Source organism: Grus americana, chromosome Z (genome assembly GCF_028858705.1).
Source record: "Grus americana isolate bGruAme1 chromosome Z, bGruAme1.mat, whole genome shotgun sequence".
Classification (NCBI taxonomy): domain Eukaryota; kingdom Metazoa; phylum Chordata; class Aves; order Gruiformes; family Gruidae; genus Grus; species Grus americana.
Genome location: NC_072891.1, coordinates 70,683,600 through 70,704,909, shown reverse-complemented (window position 1 = coordinate 70,704,909; position 21,310 = coordinate 70,683,600). Strand labels below are relative to the sequence as shown.

General features: G+C 38.6%; 2 protein-coding genes across 7 annotated transcripts in view; both read right to left on the bottom strand.

Annotated features, from left to right (window-relative positions):
* The window catches only part of MCCC2 (methylcrotonyl-CoA carboxylase subunit 2), a 38,792-nt gene extending 22,593 nt beyond the window's left edge, over window positions 1–16,199 (bottom strand). Inside the window, exons 1-7 of one of the 2 annotated variants that reach the window (XM_054809495.1) lie at window positions 15,899–16,199; window positions 11,297–11,363; window positions 7,997–8,081; window positions 7,661–7,762; window positions 6,966–7,093; window positions 6,660–6,772; window positions 1,923–2,036 (exon numbers count right to left, since the gene is read on the bottom strand). In XM_054809495.1, the coding sequence (XP_054665470.1) occupies window positions 1,923–2,036; window positions 6,660–6,772; window positions 6,966–7,093; window positions 7,661–7,762; window positions 7,997–8,081; window positions 11,297–11,363; window positions 15,899–16,039 (750 nt within the window). In that variant the 5' untranslated portion in view covers window positions 16,040–16,199. The remainder of the gene's footprint in view (window positions 1–1,922; window positions 2,037–6,659; window positions 6,773–6,965; window positions 7,094–7,660; window positions 7,763–7,996; window positions 8,082–11,296; window positions 11,364–15,898) is intronic. The other variant, XM_054809493.1, reaches the window with a different exon arrangement.
* Window positions 16,200–17,504: 1,305 nt separating this feature from the next.
* The window catches only part of BDP1 (B double prime 1, subunit of RNA polymerase III transcription initiation factor IIIB), a 57,747-nt gene continuing 53,941 nt past the window's right edge, over window positions 17,505–21,310 (bottom strand). For all 5 annotated transcript variants that reach the window (XM_054809481.1, XM_054809483.1, XM_054809485.1 and 2 more), the window contains 2 exons: window positions 20,206–20,461; window positions 17,505–19,896 (listed from right to left, as the gene is read on the bottom strand). In XM_054809481.1, the coding sequence (XP_054665456.1) occupies window positions 19,768–19,896; window positions 20,206–20,461 (385 nt within the window). In that variant the 3' untranslated portion in view covers window positions 17,505–19,767. The remainder of the gene's footprint in view (window positions 19,897–20,205; window positions 20,462–21,310) is intronic.

Below are 21,310 nucleotides of genomic sequence, written 5' to 3'. Positions count from 1 at the left end.
ATTTACAGAAAATTGCTTAATTTTGAGGAAGGATTTGTCTTTGTTTACTTATAAACAACAAGCTGAGACTAATACAAGACAAAAAGGAACAGAGACCTAGTAAGACATTTGAAACAATTGCTGCCAAAGACATTCTAACAAAGAAATTCTAGAATTCTAAATTCTAATGAGCTGCAAATAAATTAGCATGAAGTGACATAGTTGCTATTAATTACTTCATCTGCTTTTGTCGATTACTTTGTTCTGCTTGTCAATTTGAAAGCCTCCACTGAAATAATAAAATACTTCAAGCTAAATGCATTACTTTATTACGGTAGACAACAAAGTGTCTGTACTTACAGGTGTGTGTGTGTGTTCCCACTGCTTTCAATATGCCAGTTACATTCAGCATTTATTTAAGATGTTCTGGAACAGTAATTAGCATTTACCAGCCACAGAAAAGTATGTCTGCATAAATGATGAGACTTTTTTTTTAAGCTGCACAAAAATTAAAAATCCATCTATACACTGAACTTTGGAAGGAAAAAGGGTATAAAATGCTAAATCCACTTTTAGTATCAAGATGACACAGTGGGAAAACAAACATCCTAAAGTAAAGGAAAAGAATGAAATGCAAATAACGTACTGTGGAAATGAGAGCAGTGCTATACAAGTAAACACCCAATGACATCACAGGTAAGTTCAGCATGCTTTTAATGAAATTAACACAATCATGCCTTAGGAACTGGTCAACAAAAAAATCTGTCAGTGGTTGTCTTCCCATAGTTTATGGGACCTGCCGCATTTTCCCAGTATGTTAAGTGGTGGAAAGAATTGAGTTCCAGCAGACTCCCCCTCCTCTGTTACTACAGGAATTGGGTGGAGCAGTATCTTCATTAACAATGTTGTTACAAAGTGATTTCTCCATTTAGGCCTGCTCAAGTTGGAAGGACTTTTGAGAGACATCTGCTTTGCACTTTGCTTTGTCACAGGCAGCACGCCTAAAAGTTCCCAAATGACTATAATCAAAACAAAGCCTCAGACCAGCTTGTTCAATAAGACAAATATTTTGACTATTTTAAAAAAAAAAAAAAAGGCAAGTTTATCCAGCCAGACTTCTCTGAGACTAGAATAGTTTTGCTGGGTGCAGCCCTACCTGTTAGCTCTAGCACTAACATAAGTAGAAATTCCTTCTTCTCATAAAAGTTGTGTTAAGTAAAATAATCTTTGTTAGCAAAGATTATTATTTGTACTAGTATAAAACTGAGCCTACACTAGAACATACACTGGTACAGCTGTTTTTAAAAAAAATAAACCCCCCTCCTGCACTCCTTTTCCTGTTGGAGCCAAGCTACTATAATTTTAAAGCTGTCTTATGCTGCAGTATTTTGCACAGTCACAAATTCCACTGAGTTCCACAATAAAGAAAGTTTTAATTCACAGAAGTTCTTTAGGTCAGTTTCCTTAGAAACAATTTCCTTACTAAGAAAGTAAGGAAATGATGACAAACTCCATCGTAAGTGCATCTCCCTTGTCTGCAAACTGACATAAAATATAGCAGATCATCCTGCTTCTGAAGTTCTCTGATCTTGACTTCGAGATACAATATACATGCTTGTATTTATTTTTTATTTCAAGTCAAACCTAGAGACTAAATAACTGAATATATAAAGCATTTTCATAATTTAAAACATGCATGGCAATCTAAAAGCAGTACCATCAAAACACCTTATCAAAGTCTGATTTATATATACACACCTGTTAACGGATAGAAAAGATCTAATTTAGGATATAAACATTCAGATATACTTCAAAAATGCAAACTAATCTACAGAATATCTGGAAATATCTCACCAAGAAAGGTCTCCATAGTTTAAGCTGTAAAATTGTCAATAGCACAAATTTTTTTGGGGCTATAGCAGTAGAAACTTCTGTGTCCTTACCAGTGGTGGCCCTCCCAGGAATATTGTTCCCTGTTTGCCAACAATAATACTTTCATCAGCCATCGCAGGTACGTATGCCCCTCCTGCTGTGCAGGATCCCATTACTACTGCTATCTGTTGGGAAAACAGAAAACACAAGTTAATGAATTGTCCAACCCTTAAAAATAGCAAATGCACATACTACCATTATAGATTGTACTGATTTTAATAAAGGTTGTGGGACAGCACTACAAGATTATTTTTGCCTAACAGAGCAAACTTTTTATTCATGTTTTAGCTTTTCCTCAAAAAAACAGGGAATCTCTCTAGTTTTCAACAGTCTCTTAAACTATGATCTCCAGGCTACCCTGCAGGAAAATTCATATATGAAGTACCATGAGCTTTGTATGGGAAACATTTGAAGAGGCACACATTCTATCATGAAATTTGTTTTTACTGATGAATGGTAAAAGATTGAAACCTAGAGGCTGCTCCTGGTATTTAGCTTAAGTCAGAGCTTGAGTTGTTGCTCACTGGCATAAGTTCACCAATGTCAACATCCTTCCAAGAAAACTCCTCGCATCTACTAGTAAGTAACTTCAGTTCTTCAATGGATCAACTAATTAACTCTGCCCCTTCAAGATATGTCGAGTATCTTTTATAGGCTTTAGCATGAATAATCTCTGCTTCATCCTTATGACTAATTTTGAGATTAATATCTACCCAATGAACATTTTCTACCAGTAATATTTTGGTGACACTTTTACAAAACTGACTTGACCCCAGACATGATAAATACTGTAGCAGCATATGATCACGAAAGTGAATTTTCTCACTTAACTTCTTCACGGGAGCTCCTCCAAAGACCCTTTCGAAACACCTTGTAAAAGCAGAAGAAATGGAATACTCGTATGGAAAAGGCAGACAATAAGAAAGTAATTGTCTAGTCTAACTCTTTCATGACCACAAAAAAAATATTTTAAATTAAATTATGTTAATTTTGTTTTGAAATATTTCTAAAGTGACATCAAGTAGTGTTCTGTGTTAAATGATAATTTAATATTTGCTCTTCAAAGAAATCAGCATGCAGAAATAAAACTTCCAAATCACATTACCTGTATCTAAAGCAGGAGTAGATGAATTATGTCATCAAATCAAACAGCTTTTTCAGCACAGTTTTCAGTATCTTAAACTATATTCAGAGTCACATGATTAATCTGCAGTATTTCTGTTGTGCATTAATAAATACCTCCAGGTAAATACAAAGATAAGATAAGCTTCTAGAAATGGGAGAAACCAGGAGAAAAAGTTCATTTTTTTTTTTCCCCAGGATTTGTGGGTTTTTCCTACTCTTAATTTTACCGTGCTTATGCTGAAAAATATGCTAGCATTTACACTTCAACTGAGGTGTTACTTTTTCCAATACATAAATTGGAACATGTACGTATTGGAAAACCCCAAATCTACCTGACAAATAGCACAATCTCAAATTCCCAACTAATGTGCTACTTCCTGACTTCATTCTTTGAATTACTGCATAGGAAATTATTTAAAAGCGCAACAAAAATCAACAGTTCTGGACGCACATACTCAGCTTCGTACCCACTGATCAGCTCCCCATTGTATCCATGCAGCATATGGGTGTGAGAGAGCTTAGGAAGCAGTCAATGAGTAGCTAATCAGAGCTTTCTGATTCACAGCCATACACACATCAATGCAATTTAAAGCTGCAGTAGGAGTATAATAAATTAGTCACAGGTAAAAGCGGAAAAGCACCATAGGCAACTGGGGGGAAAAAAAAAAAAAAGGGCAAAATTTTTTAAGGGCAAAATTGAGAAGGGATGATGAATTGATGAAACAGATCTCCAGGCAGGCCACAACAAAAAAGAGCAGGTAGAAAACTAACAACACCCAGACTCCCATGTCAGAAGAATTAACCAGAATGGAAATGAGAGGGAGCATAATTTCCTAACACCATTTCCTAATGAAACATCGTCTCAGACATGGAAAATTATTCTAGCTACCACAGTCTGTTAGCATAGAATCAATAGTAGATTTACGAATGTTAATAGTGCCCTTCTGAAATGGAACAAAGGATAGAAACATCTCCTAAACAAAATACACTTTTATTACATCCTTTAAATGAAGGAAGCACTTCAGTAAAATATTTTTCTTGGTTTCCTGTAAATATTTTAAGAAAATGAAACTTTGATCAGTGTCATACCAAACAAAAATGTGTTTTAATAAAAGGCAAATCTTTCCAACGCTTACTTTTTATTGTATAGGAGTACAATGCTACTCTTAATGCAACACTATATGGTAATCGAAATAAAACCAAATTCAACTTTATAAGGAACTTTACAAATATGTTAAAGTTGTTTCAAGATACTCAGGAAAATACCAGCATGACTTTAGGGCCAGGCATATCTGGAAAGGTCATGCCTAACGCCAGTAATTTCAGTTTTGCAATCTGGGTTTACATATTCGTCTTTGACATAACATCTAAAAACCACCACTCCCATACCATATAATGATTGGAGTCTTCAGCAAAAATAAGGTTTATGAAAACTTCTCCTAAAAAGATAATTCAGCTAAACAGCCCTGTGACCATCTCCTTTGACACCTGCTGTTCCACAAAAATGCTGGGACCAATTTTATTCACATCTAAATCTAAAGTACAACCCAGACTTATCAGTGACTCTGCAGGGTGGCCAGCTTGCAAACTGTCTTTTTGCCTAAATATTTTTACGCAGTGCTTTTCCTCTGGAGACTTAACTAATCACTACAATTGCTCCACTTTTACTGTTGGAAAAAAAAAAGAACTGCAGAAGTTAAATTATGTCAGACTTTCTAAAGAGATTGTTGGAATCTTCAGCCTTGGATTTCACGATTCAAGCAGAGGAAAAGACAGTTGAAGATTTGAAGTCTGACTTGCTTCCAAAATGTGCCAAAAAGGTATTAAGGTAACAAATGTAGTTTCCTCAGAAATTATGCAAAGCCAATGTCTGCCATGTAAGGATGAGTCAGATGGGATACTTCATTCTTGATTGGTGCATCTGCTTCACACTGAAAGGAAGTATTAGCTTCTACTTCTTCCTTTTGGACTAGGAGATTCAAACAAGCACAGCTTCTCACAGAGAATAAATAAAAATGATTCCAGCCCAACCATGCCTCTCAATGACAGATGTTGGTAAGAATGAACAAAATAAGGTCCTATTTCCACTTTACATTAGTGGTGAGTTCGATGGTCGAGTATGTCAAAACAATACGGTGGTGAAATACTTTCATGACAGTACTCAGATGAAACAGCAAGTTAGCTAAACATTTACTCTACTTGAGGTGCCAACACCTATTTCTAAGCCTAATGTTCTAAAACAATTTTTCTTCTCAGGTGGAATATCCTGAAAATTTTTTTCACCTTCTTTCATCCAGCCAGTATACAGTAATAGGCATTGAACTGACAACTACATTTAGGAGAAGGCTCTTGAAATTAAGACAATTCAGTGAAAACACCAGCTTACTGCTCAGCAGTCAAAAAAACAATCAATCAGAGGTGTTAGGAACTACTGGCAAAGGAATAGACAAGAGAATAGTGAATATCATTATGCTATTAAATAAATCCATCACTAGTTGACATACTGATTAGTGCAGTTTGGCTCCTTCATTTCAAAAAAGATATAACGAGACCTGGGAAAAATTTACAGAAGGTAAACTAGGATCATCAAAGGCATGAAACACTTTCTGTAGGAAGGACAGCTAAGTAACCTTGAATTCTTTGGCCTGCAAAGGGGAGTAAGAGGCAGTTATATGAGAGGGCTACGCAACCATATGAAGAGGGTGGGAGTTGACTGACTAGACAGCAGCTCTGCAGGAATGACCCACTTGTCTGCTTTCCTGGAGCGCCCCTTTGTTGAGAGGAGGTTATCTTCAAAGACCATGGACTCCTATGCCCTCCAGGCCAGCCTCTGACAGGTACCTGCTGACAATTCCCTTAACAAGCCCAGGACTACTCTCCTGAAGCCCAGTGTGTTTATCCAGCTACCTACCTTCCTCACCTCCATCGGGACCTTAATACTCTGCCCTCCACTGTCACTGCAGCCAAGGCTGCCATCAGCAATCACACCCCCAAAGAGTTCTACATTCTTCATGAGTAACAGATCCAGACATGCACCAACCCTAGCATGCCACCAGCATTGAAAAACTGACCCCAACACACTCCTGAAATACCCATGACACAAACCCACTTCTAAATCCAGGAACTGTGACTAATGGCAATTCTATACATCATTAATATGTTAGAAAATAACCTCATATCAGTGTATAAAATGGATATATAAATATACACATACCCCTATTAGTAGAAAGTACGTCTCATTTACTAGCTATCATCAAAGGGGTCATCACCTTTACAGCACTGACGCAGAATAATCAACTGTTTCAAGAGATTTCCTAGTGCTTCCTCACATGGCCCTATACACCATGTTGTCAAGTCCCTTTTTCTCCCACTCCAAGATAGGAGCAGGTAGATCATGTCATTAACACTAAGGCCAAGAGAGACAACAGCTTCTTCAAAACTATAATGACTTCTTGTGGACAGTTATTGTGTTTACAGTGCCTCCAATCCCCAGACTGGGCCTTCAGGTCAGCACAACACAGTGCTATCAAAAACAAAGCATGAGTACAAGCATTGAAAACAGATAAAGGCAGTGATCATAAAAACTAATTAGTACATTTCATTCTTAAGTGAAAGCAAATTACCTGTGGAATTCCTTGTGAAGACATGACTGCCTGATTATAGAAAATACGGCCAAAATGATCTCGATCTGGAAATACTTCTGCTTGCCGAGGTAAATTTGCTCCTCCTGAATCAACTAGAGTGAATAAAAATATATTAACATGTCTTTTTGTTATATACTTAAGTCACTGGTAAAGTGTCTTCCCAGTTAGTCAAATGTGGGGACATGTCACTCTCAACAACATTTATTTACAGAAGTAGTGCCTTATCTAGAGGTCCTGAGCTGCTCTTAAACAAAGTACATTTGCTATTTCTGCAATGGGACTTACCCAAATAAAGGCAAGGGAGATGATTTTGCATTGCAATTTCTTGAGCACGTAAATGTTTCTTAACAGTGATGGGATAATAGGTACCACCTTTGACAGTTGCATCATTAGCAACAATCAAGCATTCCACCCTAAAAAAAAAAGTTGTGAGAGAAAAATATTTCTAATGAATAAGTATGTTTGTTGATTAAGAACTACAACATGCTAAGGACCCTTGAAGCCCTGATGCTCAAAAAGAGCTGTCCTCACTTGCGTTCCCTCACATCTGCATTGTAACAACAGTCACAGTACTATGATGTCCTGTTTCACAGCCCCTTAACTCCCTAAAATAATTCTGTATAGCATCATATTTAATTTCAACAATAGCCTTGGAAGTACTTTCAGTGAGCAAAACTAATTCTTAGCCTACAATACTACTCTATTTTTTGAAACTTGCCATACTGATGAACTAATCTATTCCCTTCATCGGACACCAGAAACTTTATATGTGCAATGCTTCAATATGGGATATACTAACTAAAAAAATTGTAGAATCACTTCCTTTTAGCTAAAAGACTGAACAAATTAAGATACCAACTTTGCTGATTTTTTGGGTGTCAGAAATTGAAAATGCTAATAGCTTAATAGTGGAAACTAAACAAAATTGTACCTTCTTCCTTTTCATATCATCAATAATGTAGAACAGTGGTACCTCTCACCCAGATACTCGTCCAATGCCTGTGATAATGCCTCCTGCTGGTACCTCTTCATTACCATACAACTGGTAACCTGCAAACTGGGAGAACTCCAGGAACGGAGACCTGAATAATGACAAATATAACATGATTTTAAAAAGGAATCAGTCATATTTGCCTTTGAATCTAAGTTTTTTAAAATGATTTTTTTTAAAAAAGAGGTATTTCAAAGAACACTTCTGTAAAATTTCAGCTGTGTTATTTGCCAGTGTTTATGGAAACTAAAGAGGAAACAAGCCTGTTGCAGTACTTACCTGCAAAAGAGTACCTGAAGTGTTTTTAAAAAAAGAAAGTACTTACCCAGGATCAATAAGCCTGTCAATTCTCTCTCTGGGTAACAGCTTTCCTCTTGATGTGTGAAGCTTACGAGCTTTTTCTCCACCTCCTGTGATAGAATAGTAAATTGTTAGATTTGCTATGGACATAGACAGAAATATCACCACTTACATTAAACCTCAGAATGGAAGCACTGATGACTTCCCAGTTTTTGAAGTATAGACCTTAATGATTAATTTAATAAATAATGGTTTTCACTTCAAACAGATTTAAGGTATTGATAAAAATGGTTGCTTTTCAGAATCTACTCCATTTCCCCCCTCATTTTAAAAAACATATAGAATCACAGAATCTTTAAGGTTGGAAAAGACCTTTAAGATCATCAAGTTCAACTGCCAACCCAACACCACCATACCTACTAAACCACGTCCTGAAGTGCCACATCAACACATTTTTTGAACACCTCCAGGGATGGTGACTCCACCACCTCTCTGGGCAGCCTCTTGCAATGTCTGACCACTCTTTTGGTGAAAATTTCTAGGTAAAACTTTAATAAACACAGTAGTCTGAAAGTTTCCCCCACTGTTTGGCAATGAATAGAAGTGTTGAAAACACAAACACACAGACAAAAGCACAGCAGTAAGAACTACAAAAAATACTGCTCCCCAAAATTGGTTCAGAATAGCTATGCTGAATCCAATCCTGAAAGACCCAACACAATCTGGATTCATTTCCTTAGATCACTCCAAAACTGTAAGCAGAGTTCAGACACACAGCATTTAACATCAAGTTTATCTTTGTTTCATTTCAACCCTTTACTCATGGTCATCCTAAATCACGTATTTTGCTCTCTACAGCTTTGTGTCATTCAATACTTAAGATTTGTTGACACATCTCAGCCTCTTTATAACAACAGCTTATACAAACATTGTCTATGTAGACAGATCACTGATCCATCCCATCACTCTAAAATTGTCTCCCGCATCCAAAATAAAGAAGGTGCTATTTTGCTAACATTTCTCCTGAGATATCCAGACTTCTTTGTCAGCTAAGTATCACCGAATGAGAGCTTTTAAGCTTCCATTTCAAACCCTTTCTCTCACCCCCTTCCTTGATCACTCTGCACGTTATTTCCTACCTCTTAGGCATGCCAGAAAGCCCACAATTTATTCCCCATTCAGCCTGTTCATAAGGTCTGTATATCCAGCCTAAGTCTAAATCTTGTAAATTCTTTCTGTACAAGTTTCTTAAGATACAACCTCTCATATCCACCCACAGAGCTAATACTCTCATCCAGTTCTCAACATCCCACATCATGACAACTACAACATTTTGTCTGACGTCCATCTTCCCTTTCTCATTTACACCCAGAGTGATGCTGCAAAAATATAATTTTCCATCCCATGATTTTTGTCATCTTTTCGCACACTAATCATAAATGCTTGCCCTCTGGACCCTGTAGCCATTCTATTGAACTTTTCTCTTTCAAGATCAAGATGTTCTCTCTATCCTACACTAGCCTCCATTCTGTAGGCTGGGAGAAGCAGTGCCCCTGACAATGAAACAACCTGGTAGGCATTTAATTTGAAATCCCTTCTTTAATTTCTCTTCACAGTGATGTCTATAAAAACTTCACTGTGACTGCTGATGTGCTATGATTACTGCCAGTCACAGAGACTAAAAGTATCTCAGTTGCTTCTTGTGCTGGTCATCAGAAATCCATGTTGTAATTTATCATAGCCTGTAAATTCTCTGGGGCAGGGACCATCTTCCTGTTGCACAGCCAGGGATTACTCAGTAGAATTTTGTTCACAAAAGCCCTATACACTGAAGTAACAGATAAAGAATGAAGCATTCATTGCAAAGACCTCAAGCAAGAGCTTATCCTCTGAAAGACAGAGGCTCTTACAAAGAAAAAGACGTTGAACTTATTACCTTCAAAAGTATTCAACATAAGTACCTAATTCTTCTCATATAGTTACATGATAGGCAAAGCAATTTCAATCAATGTCACTCAAAATGGTGTATTAACATCCTGGTAGAGCTCCCCGAGATGGAGAAAAGATGAGGACCATGTTCTCATCCTGTTATCATGTAATGGGCAAGAACAGGAAAACATGCAGCAGCGAAGACTGCTGTGATCATTAGTTCATGAGCCCCATAGGGAACTGCTGAACAGTCTCTACACCCTTAAAAGACAGAGGTAGTCCATGGGTTTCTGCATCTCCTCAGGAAATCCTGGAACTTTGTTTCACAGCAAGCAAGCAAAAAAGTAGTAAGCACAAAATCTTAACTGTGCTCCATTCCAGAGCTGTAAAAGAAACCACTATGTAAGAAACAGTGTATGAGGAGATAAACAGTATCATGATGGACACAAGAAGGGGAGAATTAAAGCTGCATGCTCAACCTCTGGCAGCATAGTTAAGCATTTATAAACCATTTTCATTAAGCATTTATAAACCATTTCATTTCATTTCAACTGTAATAAATTCAGGTAGTCTTACAAATCAAGAAGATGAAACACATATTTCAATCTTTTAAACCATTACAGACTTGCTTTTGTTTGCCAGCACAACTACAGCTAGGGTCTTTGAAAATCCTCTTTGCACATGAAGAAACTAACATGCAACTTGAATAGAAGCACATTTGCAAAACCAATTTGTTATAAAAGAAGGCGGCAGTGGATGAAGCAAGGAAGCAGGTGAAGTGGAAAGTGTATCAGTAAAAGTCTTTTATTAATAATCCTATCTATTAAAAAAATGCCATTGAAAACATACATTCTATTGATTACTAAAATCTTAACTGATTAAAAATTAACTGACTCTGAATATCCTGTTTTCACTATCTACTTGCTTCCTTTTGCCTCTCTGACAATGAAATTAATCTTCTGTTTGACTAAATCAGACTTGCTTTCATTTATGTCTGCTTCCAGTAATTTATGGATTTGCTTGCATTAGGATATTGCTCTGATATTCAACTGGCAAAGAAAAAAATGTGTTAACACACTAGATACTGTGGTAAACAAAGAAGTGCTAATACTATGAACATTCTTCTTAGCTAGCTTGAGTTACTTACAAAAAAAAAACAACCCACATTTTGAACCAAGTTAGCTTGGATGTAAACTTTTCAAGATTTTCAACTGACAGAAGGCAGATTTAAACAGATGAGCTAAAATTTCAATGTGACTACATAATCCAGCAAATATGTCATATCTGAGTGAACTGATTCATGAATGTACAGCAATAGGGAAAAAAATCCAAAGAGCAAAACTGTTTTTTGGAACAAATTGAATAACTATTCTAAAATCTACACTATCATACTTACCCAATTTGATTTTTTCTGCTTGCTCTTGGAGTTCAGTTACTAGTGCTTTCATTCGTTCATAGTTTTCCTAAGTGGGGAACAAACCAGCATTTTAAGTTTAACCAAGAGTGACAGTATTATTTTTTAATAAAGAAACACAGAAAGTACAAGATTTATATTCCAATTTAATTTTACCTTATTAAATACTGTCTCTGTATTGTCTTTAGAGTAATAACATTTCTACCTATGTGTTGGCTTTCCTCAAGCATCCCAAAGCATTTAATAAACATGCTTCACAAAAACTGAGTGCATTAGGATTGTAAAAGACTAGTTCCAAATTTAATAAACAAAAATACAATTAGTCATTACAGAGCTGAAGTGCTATTTTTCAGCTTTTGTTAATTACTTGTTACAGGTTAGTTTGCTTTTTTATTTTAATTTTGTAAAAAACATCACTAGGATTCAAAATTAAGTGCTGCTATGTCTCTTGTACCAAAAAAATCAATGACCTAGACCAAACAGAATTTGGTAAACACTTTTTACATTCCTGTTGTTTAGGTAGAACCTAAAGATAACACAAAGCTTTTAAAAAAACAAGAAGTCTAATCTTCTTGCCAATATCCCTCTTAGAAAAACAAAGACTCTTTAGGGTTGAATATGAATGATCCAGTACTGACCTTACCACTTCTATCAGAATTATCACAAACTATGTGCTTATTACAGCAGGTTTTACCATTTCTTAGGAATTAAAAGATATTCGTCAAGCTTAATTTGTTTTTGTTTTTTTCCTCAGACATATTAAGAACTATGTTACCTCTTTGAAAAGTGTAACTGCAATAAAGAAACACAGTAACTGCTGCATAAAAAAAAAATCATACTGTCTTGTCTAATTCTCATTTAGAAGATGTCTACTTTGACAGAAAAAAACCAATCTGGTAACTCTCTTATATTTGGACTCGAACACTCAGAATTAAGGTTTCCTCTTGAAGCAACTAGTGTTGCAGTTGCGTTTATTCAGCTCTAAGTCACTGAAACGCACTAAGATGCAAAGCAAGAAGAACATAAAAACACGTAACGCATTCAAACTGGTTTAGCTGCATAGTAAGATTTCAAAAGAATACGTTTCTCCCTCTCTGTAATTGCTACAAGTAGATTAAGAATGCTCTACTGAAAGGTAAAAACATACCAGGTGAAAACAAAATCAAGAGGCAAAACCTACAGACTAATCCTACAGTTATTGCACGAGCTAAATGAATTATTGCTACACAAGCAAAGCGGCTGCAAGAGCTAATCCTTGGAATCTTCACATAGATTTTCCAGCTCATTTACACAGTTAATACATAAGGTCAGCATTTAGAGGTCGTCCAGCAAGATCAAGGTGACACAGTGAAACAGTTAAGTTCAACTCCTGTGCCTCTGTTGGCTCTTGGGAAGGATTCCCCATGTTTCCTAACAAACTGCCATCTGCCATACAGCTCACAGCCTGCACTTGTATGAATTTTGCACCACCCAATCGCAGCCAACACCTAATGCATCTCAAGATACCAACCTCAGTTAACAGAATCTCTCTGATGTGTGGTGCCACCCTGCAGCCCCCTGACTACTGAGGACGCAGAAGGACAACAAACTTCTGCATCTCCTTCCTCCTTTGTAAGGCTTTATCAGTATGTCCAACACATTATTCCCCTTTCAGTCTATTTCTTTTGATACTTTAATTCTCCCTCTCCCTGCCCCACCCACAGCACCGCTCCAGCACCTACCTCTACAACTGTTTTTCTTCCTCCTAACCAATGAAATCACACTGCAATAACCCACTGGCAGTTTTACTGCTGTCACAGCATCCCAAAAACCAAGAACAAAATAAGCCAAGTCTTGTTAATTTGACACTGCTGCTGACTATGGACAGTAATTGCAGCCACACAACCACATGCAGCACTGAAGAAAACAGAACCTGTTTTTAATCCTTTCCAAAAGAAACTGTTTATAAGTTAACTCTTTTTCCCCTGTGAAAAATCTGAAAAACAGCCATTGTAATTCCATACTTTTAAAAACCTGCAGTTGTCACAACACTTATAATTACAATGTCACAACACGTACAGTTTTATTTATGTGAGTGTTCAGCTTGCCCAGCATGACACATAGAGCATTTTCGCTGTTTCTCCTTGTGCAGTCAGCCTGTTTTCTCTAAACAAACTGACCTTTCGCACACAGTACTGGGCTTAAACCCCCACCTTTACCATAGGAAAGAAAAGCAGCTAAAACTGGCAGAGGAAATTAAAAGAGGCACAGCAATCACAATTATAGGCTTGTTAGATTCCAAATTAACAACTCACTGTAGCTACTTAGGCACTCTATCTAAAAAGTCCTTTCACAGTTTTTCATGTAATCTATTAAAAATATTGTACACAAATATTAGAGTTGTTTAACTTAATTTCTATCCTTATATTTCATGCCTTTAACCAGAACACAACATCATTATACTTTACAAAGGAAAAGTAAAGATGCCTTGAAATCTTACTGTAGGTTTTGAATACAAACAGAAGAGACTTGTCTCAGAACCAATGGTACTAGTTCTACCATGTATTTGTAGGGTCTTCATTAATTAATGACAAAAAGGCCAGTGAAGTAATGTAAGTTCTTTCCGGAAACTGGCCCTTGCACCACTAAGTTCTACAAAATTCTGCTGTTAATATCAGGGCTTCTACAAACTTTAAAACAAAATCAAGAGGCAAAACCTACAGACTAATCCTACAGTTATTGCACGAGCTAAATGAATTATTGCTACACAAGCAAAGCGGCTGCAAGAGCTAATCCTTGGAATCTTCACATAGATTTTCCAGAATTTAGACTTACTCATTTTTAAATTACATTTTTACCTGTCTGGTTTGAAGGACAGTTTACATTATGAAAGCCAGCCTGTCTAGCTGTATTCACAGCCAGAAAGGCAAACATTAGCTAAAGGCGGCAAGACCTTCATGATGCATCATTAAGCCTTCTTGTGTTTGCACTGTTATTCCCTGTATTACTTTTATTTCAGATAGTTATGTGCCTCACAGCAGGTACCTCAGCTCTTCCTGTCTGTAAAGCACTACAAGCATTTACAGTGCTCTATAAATTATTTCGCCCAAATGCTAACACTATTAGCTATTTTACTGCTTGAATGACGTAGCAGATGAATCCAAGCAAGTGGGCTTGTCTAGCACTGCTAGGCAAACTTTTCCTGTCTTGACATCCCATTGGAAACTGCTGCCAAAATACATGAACATTAAAAAAAAGCAAAAAGCCTTGCTTTTTCTTTTGAGATCGAAAGGTACAGACAAACAAATGCAAATGCAGTGACAGCTTCGCTGAGTAAACACATTTATTAAAATATTACTTTTTTGTATGCAAAATATGAATATACACACATATATATATACACACGCTTTGTATGTGTGTGGATATATACACAAATTGAAATTTCACAAAAGTTTCAATCATCTAACTTCTGTCCCAAAGGAAATATTTAGGAAATATTTCAGTATGAATACATGTTGTTGCTTCACTTGCTGTTTGATATTTCAGAACAAATCTGAAAACAAATACATACCCTCCTACTAGTTTTGATCCACACCCAAAACTATGTTTTCCTCAGCCTAACTGTAAACACGATTTTTATCTTGAATATGATGTTAATGCCCCACTTAAAACGATTTACACCAGATACAAGTACTGTTCTCTTCATAAAGACAACTGAAAGTCCACCTATCCATATCCTTCTCAAAAATGATTCTTTCTGCTGCTATCATGTTTTCTGGAGGCATGCCCATAACTTTATAAAACTATTCCACCTGTCTTCAACTCAGGAATCAATTCGCAAAACACTAGACAATTTCTGACTTTGAAATCATCAGACACCACCTCCAACCGCCTACAAACTCCTTGTCTCCACCTCATTCGTACCATATCGACCAGCTCTTCAAAACCAAAAATGCAGTAAGAACTGGCATTCTGATTAAAAGTGTAAAAAAAAAAATCCATAATGAGGCAGACGATGACACAAACCCACTGGTACTTCTACACTCGGCCTGAATGAAACAAACAGAACTTAGCATTTAATAAGCGTGAGAGGGGGAGCAGCACTGTAAAACCTGGCCTGCATGCAGCGTGACCTGGGGCTGACTCACAGAGGCCCATGTTTACCACACACCAGTACATTGAACGGCCGCTACACTACCAGCTATGCAATGGCCACTGCTGTGCTTTCACACAGAGCCCACGTACCCCCGTTTTGTTTTTGTTCTCCCGCGCACGGTCCCGGGCAGAGCACCCCGAGCTCCCGCAGCCCCGGGGCGCTACCCGCAGGCCGCGCCTCACGGCTCGGGGCTTCCCTCAACAACCAGCAGGAGAAAGGCGTAGAAACGGAGTGCGGCCGAGCCGCGGGCCGGGACAAGCCGGGAAGGTCGGCAGTGGCCTGGCTGCGGGAAGGCCAGCCCCTGACTCCCGCGGGTCCCTGGTGCTCGGCACCGCTGTCCGCCCCCAAGCCCCGCCGCACGGGGAGGTGGCCCCCGCCCGCCGGAGCCTCCCCTCTGCGGCCTGCGGCCCATCGGGCGGAGGGAGCCGGGCCCGCCCGGGCCGGCCTACCTGGTAGAGTGCGGAGCCTGCGTCGGGGCGGGAGCCCACCGCCGCCACCGCCTCACCGCGGTAGGCGCGGGCGGGCGAGGCGGCGGCCGCGCGGCGGAGCAACCGCCAAGGGCCCAGCAGCCGCGCCGGGCTCAGCAGCATGGCAGCCGAACCGAACCGAGCCGAGCTGGCCGTCTCAGGCCTGCCGCCGCCACTCCCCCCGCCGCAGCCAATGAGCGGAGCGGGGCCCCGGTCCCCGGGCGCCGGGGCCAGGCCGGGCCTCCCGCGTTCTTGCTCGCGTCCAGAGGTGCCCGTCGGGGGATCCGTGCGGGCCGGCTCCGCCAGCCCCACGGCCTAGCGCCGGCCCCCACCTGCTCCGTCCCGCCGCTCGCGGGGCAACTGCGACTTTGAGAATTAAACTCGTAAAATGCAAAATCCTTGCCCTTCATACCACAGCTGCGTGCTCCATTCAGTCGCCATGGCCCTAGGTGCAAGTTAATGCCGAAGAGCTCCCTTTGAAAGAATTTTGTTGGTACGCTTCACTTTACAGACAGGATTGCATATTCGTGCAACCCGGAAAAGCCCTTGCCATTCTTAGAAATGTGAAGGTTCTGTCATTAACTGCAGAACTGCTGAGATGCCACAATAATAGTGGCAGATTTTTAAAAATCCTAACCTCTTTGCTTGAGTTGCTTCCTCGTTTGAAAGCTTTGCTGTTTTCCAGCATCCCAGTTTTATTGTTTAAAAACAAGGCTGTAGTATTTACATTGAGGTAGCACTGGGAAGACAGATACCATGTAAATTAAGCCCTATTCTAAAACAAAAACCAAACCCACACAGAAAGCCAACCATGTCCTGGGCTGCATCAAAAGAAGTGTGACCAGCAGGTCGAGGGAGGTGATCCTGCCCCTCTGCTCTGGTGAGACCCCCCTGCAGTACTGCATCCAGCTCTGGGGGCCTTGTTGGAGAGAGTCCAGAGGAGGGCCACGAAGCTGATCAGAGGGCTGGAGCACCTCTCCTATGAAGACAGGCTGAGAGAGTTGGGGTTGTTCAGCCTGGAGAAAAGAAGGCTCCAGGGAGATCTAATTGCAGCCTTCCAGTACCTGAAGGGGCCTACAGGAAAGATGGTGAGGGACTGTTTATCAGGGAGTGTAGTGACAGGACAAGGGGTAATGGGTTTAAGCTGAAGGAGGGTTGATTTAGATTACCTGTTAGAAAGAAATTCTTTACTGTGAGGGTGGTGAGGCACTGGCACAGGTTGCCCAGAGAGGTTGTGGATGCCCCCTCCCTGGAAGTGTCCAAGGCCAGGTTGGATGGGGCTTTGGGCAATGTGGTCTAGTGGAGGGTGTCCCTGCCCATGGCAGGGGCATTGAAACTAGATGGTCTTAGAGGTCCTTTCCAACCCAAACCATTCTGTGATTCTATGAAACAACACCACTGTCCCTGTTAAAGTGTATTCAGCCTGTTACCACCATACAAGCAGGGTTGCAGCCAGAAGCCTAGCCATTCATTTATAGTAAGTTAACTTACTATAGCTATAAGCATTTAAAGACTGCAACTGATATTCTAAGAAATGGAAACACAGGTAATATAAAATAATTTATTAACATAATTTACATACAGAATACGAGTACTTTCTTTGAAACAGAAAGCTTATATGTGATGATACAGGGTGTCAGACAACTCCAAGCAAACCAGTCCTATGCCACATCTTTGTAAAAATGCTAAACTAATAGGCATTGAGATTTCAATGACTTTTTCTTACATCCCTCACTATTATAAAACTTTCATACACAAAACAGAACACAAAATTATGTTATCTCTATTAAAATTAAATTTGTTCTTTAAAAAAAAAAACCTCTAACAAAGTGCATGTGATTTACTGCAGGAGGAAAAATGCATAGCCCCAATTAACAAGGGATAAGGCACCTTACATCTTAGTAATGAAACAGGTTGGTTTTTTTTTTTTCTTCCTTGTAATATGAATGCAAGCTAAAATATATGCAACTAAATGCAGAATGGTTATCACTTCAGAAAGTACTTAGGGCAATTATTTTATAGTCACTCCCCACAAATCTATTTTCAGGCTCTATCAGTGCAAGTGATTTAAACATGCCACATGTATCAGGAACTAAACACTTTCATATATAAAATAGTATCTACAAGACATACAATACATAGAGCTTTATGTATAGATTAATCTATTTCATAATGTTTACAGTAAGACAATATTTAGATAAACATTTCAAGTTAAATGGATTAGGCAGAGCACAAATACTGTCTGAACAGAAATGTTCGTGGTGGGGGGTTTTTTTTATGTTTTTTTGGTTGACAGTATGCTTTCAAGTAAGTTGCTTTACACTGGGACTGTTAGTCCCTTTTCCATCACTAAGACGATACTGCTGCTAGCCACATTTGATTGACAGAGGCCTGATAACATAGCAATTTGCAGTAACAGTAGCTTTTCTGTGAATATTTCCTTATTGACAAAATGTTAAAGACTTCTTCAGAAGCCTTGCTAATAACTTCCTAAAAGGCAAACATTCTCAAGCTTCACCAAGTATTTAAAAACTAACTAGATACTTATATGAAAATATTTGCCAGTAAATGATTACCCAGTCCAAAGCTGAAGGTAGGTTTCTTGAGAGCATAACACTACCATTTCAACATCAGTTTCACTTTCATAATAAATAATTTGTTTTGCAAAAGTAACCTGCTGGTATTAAGTAACAGGAAAAAAAATTAGACCACTAAATCTACACACTCATTTTTGTGTAATAAGGAGTTTCAGAATAAATATTGAATCTTTCAGTGACCACCTGACTTTGAGACTGCATGAACCTTGTTAACTCATCAAGACAATCTTCTTGATGAGGCAAGTAAAAAATTAGACTAAAATCTAAAGCTACTGCAGCATTTTATAGCAAGTTACAGTACAAGTAGACATGCAACGTGAGGAAAACCATTCAAATTCAACTGCTTCAAAGCAGCAAATCCTCAAAGAAACCATGTTGTATAGTCATGGTTTAAATCCAATCTCTTTGTGCTACTTTGCACAAAGGAAACCAAGGAAGTCAGCAGAGATATAAACACCTACACATAAAACCAAGGAACAGAAATGGTATTTATCCCCTTGTTTTCAAATTTAGGAGGAAATTAGCATTTATACTAGTAAACATTAACCTCTTCCATTCCTATAGGACACTTACGAAGATAAACATTGTGTAGCATCTTTTAGTAAATTGTGTTTTTCTGGTTGTTCTCAATACATTTTTAAGGAACTAAACCCATTTGGTTTTTCAGGTTAGGATCTTCTAATTTATGTAATTAAAAACTCTTACAAAAATATGTCATTTGTAGATGCTAATAAAAATACCTGCAGTGCTGAACAGATTTATGTATTTACTACACTGCTTCCAGTATTTGCATCCTGATCTACAGAGATTACACTACACATAAAAAGTTCATTCCTCCTTCTAACACACTAACATAACATACTTCACAAAAAGAAGTAAAGAACTTGTATAATCAGTACCATAAGCTTTAGCATTAAAATTCAGAGAGCTACTTGTCACAAGATTAAGCATTTTTTCATCACACTTTTCTGGAAGATAGTCATGCATCCATTATCAGTGTCTAAACAAGTGAAACTATAAGCCAGCAGCCACTGGTCTGGTCCAATGACATCAATGTAGTGGTTTAGATGTGAACATTTTAAAAGTATCCAGGTTGCTTCAGAAGGAAGCCATTTCATGTTTACAGAATTTATTAACAGCTCAGCTGACATGAAGTGTGGCATAATGAACATCAGAACGAATCAGAACTTTTAAAAAATACTCTTTTCTTGTTGCATTATACTCTCAGATCCCAGGTTTTATAAAGTCAATTTGCTATTCTGGATCATCCACTTCCATAAAGATGTCACTGAAAAAATACTCTGAGATTCTGGTTGGCTCTTCTTCCTTCTCTTGATCTTTAGCACAAAGGGGTGGCTTCTTAGATGGTTTGTTACTTGGAACCTAATAGAAAAAGAAAAGGCTATTCTTAACAGTCTTAATATCCGTGTGTGTGTGCGCGTGCGCGCACGCACTTGAGCTTCCAATTTAGATGGGAAGTTTAAACAAAAAATTCAGAGTTTACTGAAAATGGGAAACAAGTGCAGAGGAAAGCCAGCTTAGTTCCTTTGTAAGTTTCCTAGTCAGGATTTATTCAGTGGAACAGGTATGTCTCTCAAAACATGAACACTACATACCCACCTACCCACTCCTGAAATGATTCACTGTTCTTCACATCTCAAAAATGCAAGGGCGTTCAAAGTAAACACATACCATAACTGCAGCATCAGCAGCTACATTCTCATACTCCACAGATGATGATGTGCTTGTAGAGGGAAGGGAACAAGATTCCCTATCATCCTTAGTGGATGGAGTGGGCTTTTTTAGACTTCGCTTTGGAGTCACAATCTTTGGAGTCACAATCCGAGGTTTTTGGATCTTCCCTCTATTCCCTTTGGTATCTTGTGCAGATTCAGACCTACTTTTTTTGCAAATTAAAGATAAAAATCCTAATGGTTTTCGTCCACCCCTGTTCAAAACAAATACAGACAAATACAGTCAGGATGTCATAGGATTGCTCCATAAAAGGAAGATGTAAATAGTATTACAGGAGTCCAATTCACTACACAGGAAACAAACACACATGTCCAGGATCTATGAAAACTCTAAGGAGAAAAAAAAGTAATTCTGAGAAAAGCTTTTGTATTACTGAATATTCTGGCACAAGAGTTTTTTGACATTTCCAACATTTCCAATGACGATTTCCAACCCTGACAACAGGAACCTATTTGCTACTAAACCAGAGCCTGTAACAAGCTACCAGATCTTCAGAAAGATTCCAAGAGGAATGGAGACATACTCCTAAAGAATGAACAGAAAAGAGCACTCTTCATGTAATCAATGGAAAAAAAACCCTGATTCCTAAGCATGGGACCACAGCAGACTGTCTTAAACACCAGAGACTATCTGCCGCAGGGTTTCAGCCTATTAAGAGCATCATACCTAGTACCAGTGAACTTATGGAAGTCACAGTGATGAGGGAGGCACAGAGAGTATCAACTTTTCATATTGTTAAGAGTTTACAACTGAGAAAGTAAACTTTAAGGCAAGGATTCTGATGTTAATGCATCATTACCCAATTGCTGTGGCTGTCCTAGGTGTACATAACCAGTTATGGTACTCACACGAGCACAATGAAAGAGTAAACGACAGGATCAGAAGAGGCCAACGGAGCATCACAATCAAAAGCAGTGAGCGCAAGAGCAATAGAAAGCAGGAACTCAAATACTTAAACATTATAGAAAAGTATATTGAAAATCCACAGTCAGATGGATAGATAAGAGGAATATCCTCTGAGCTGTCAAGACTGAAATTCCTT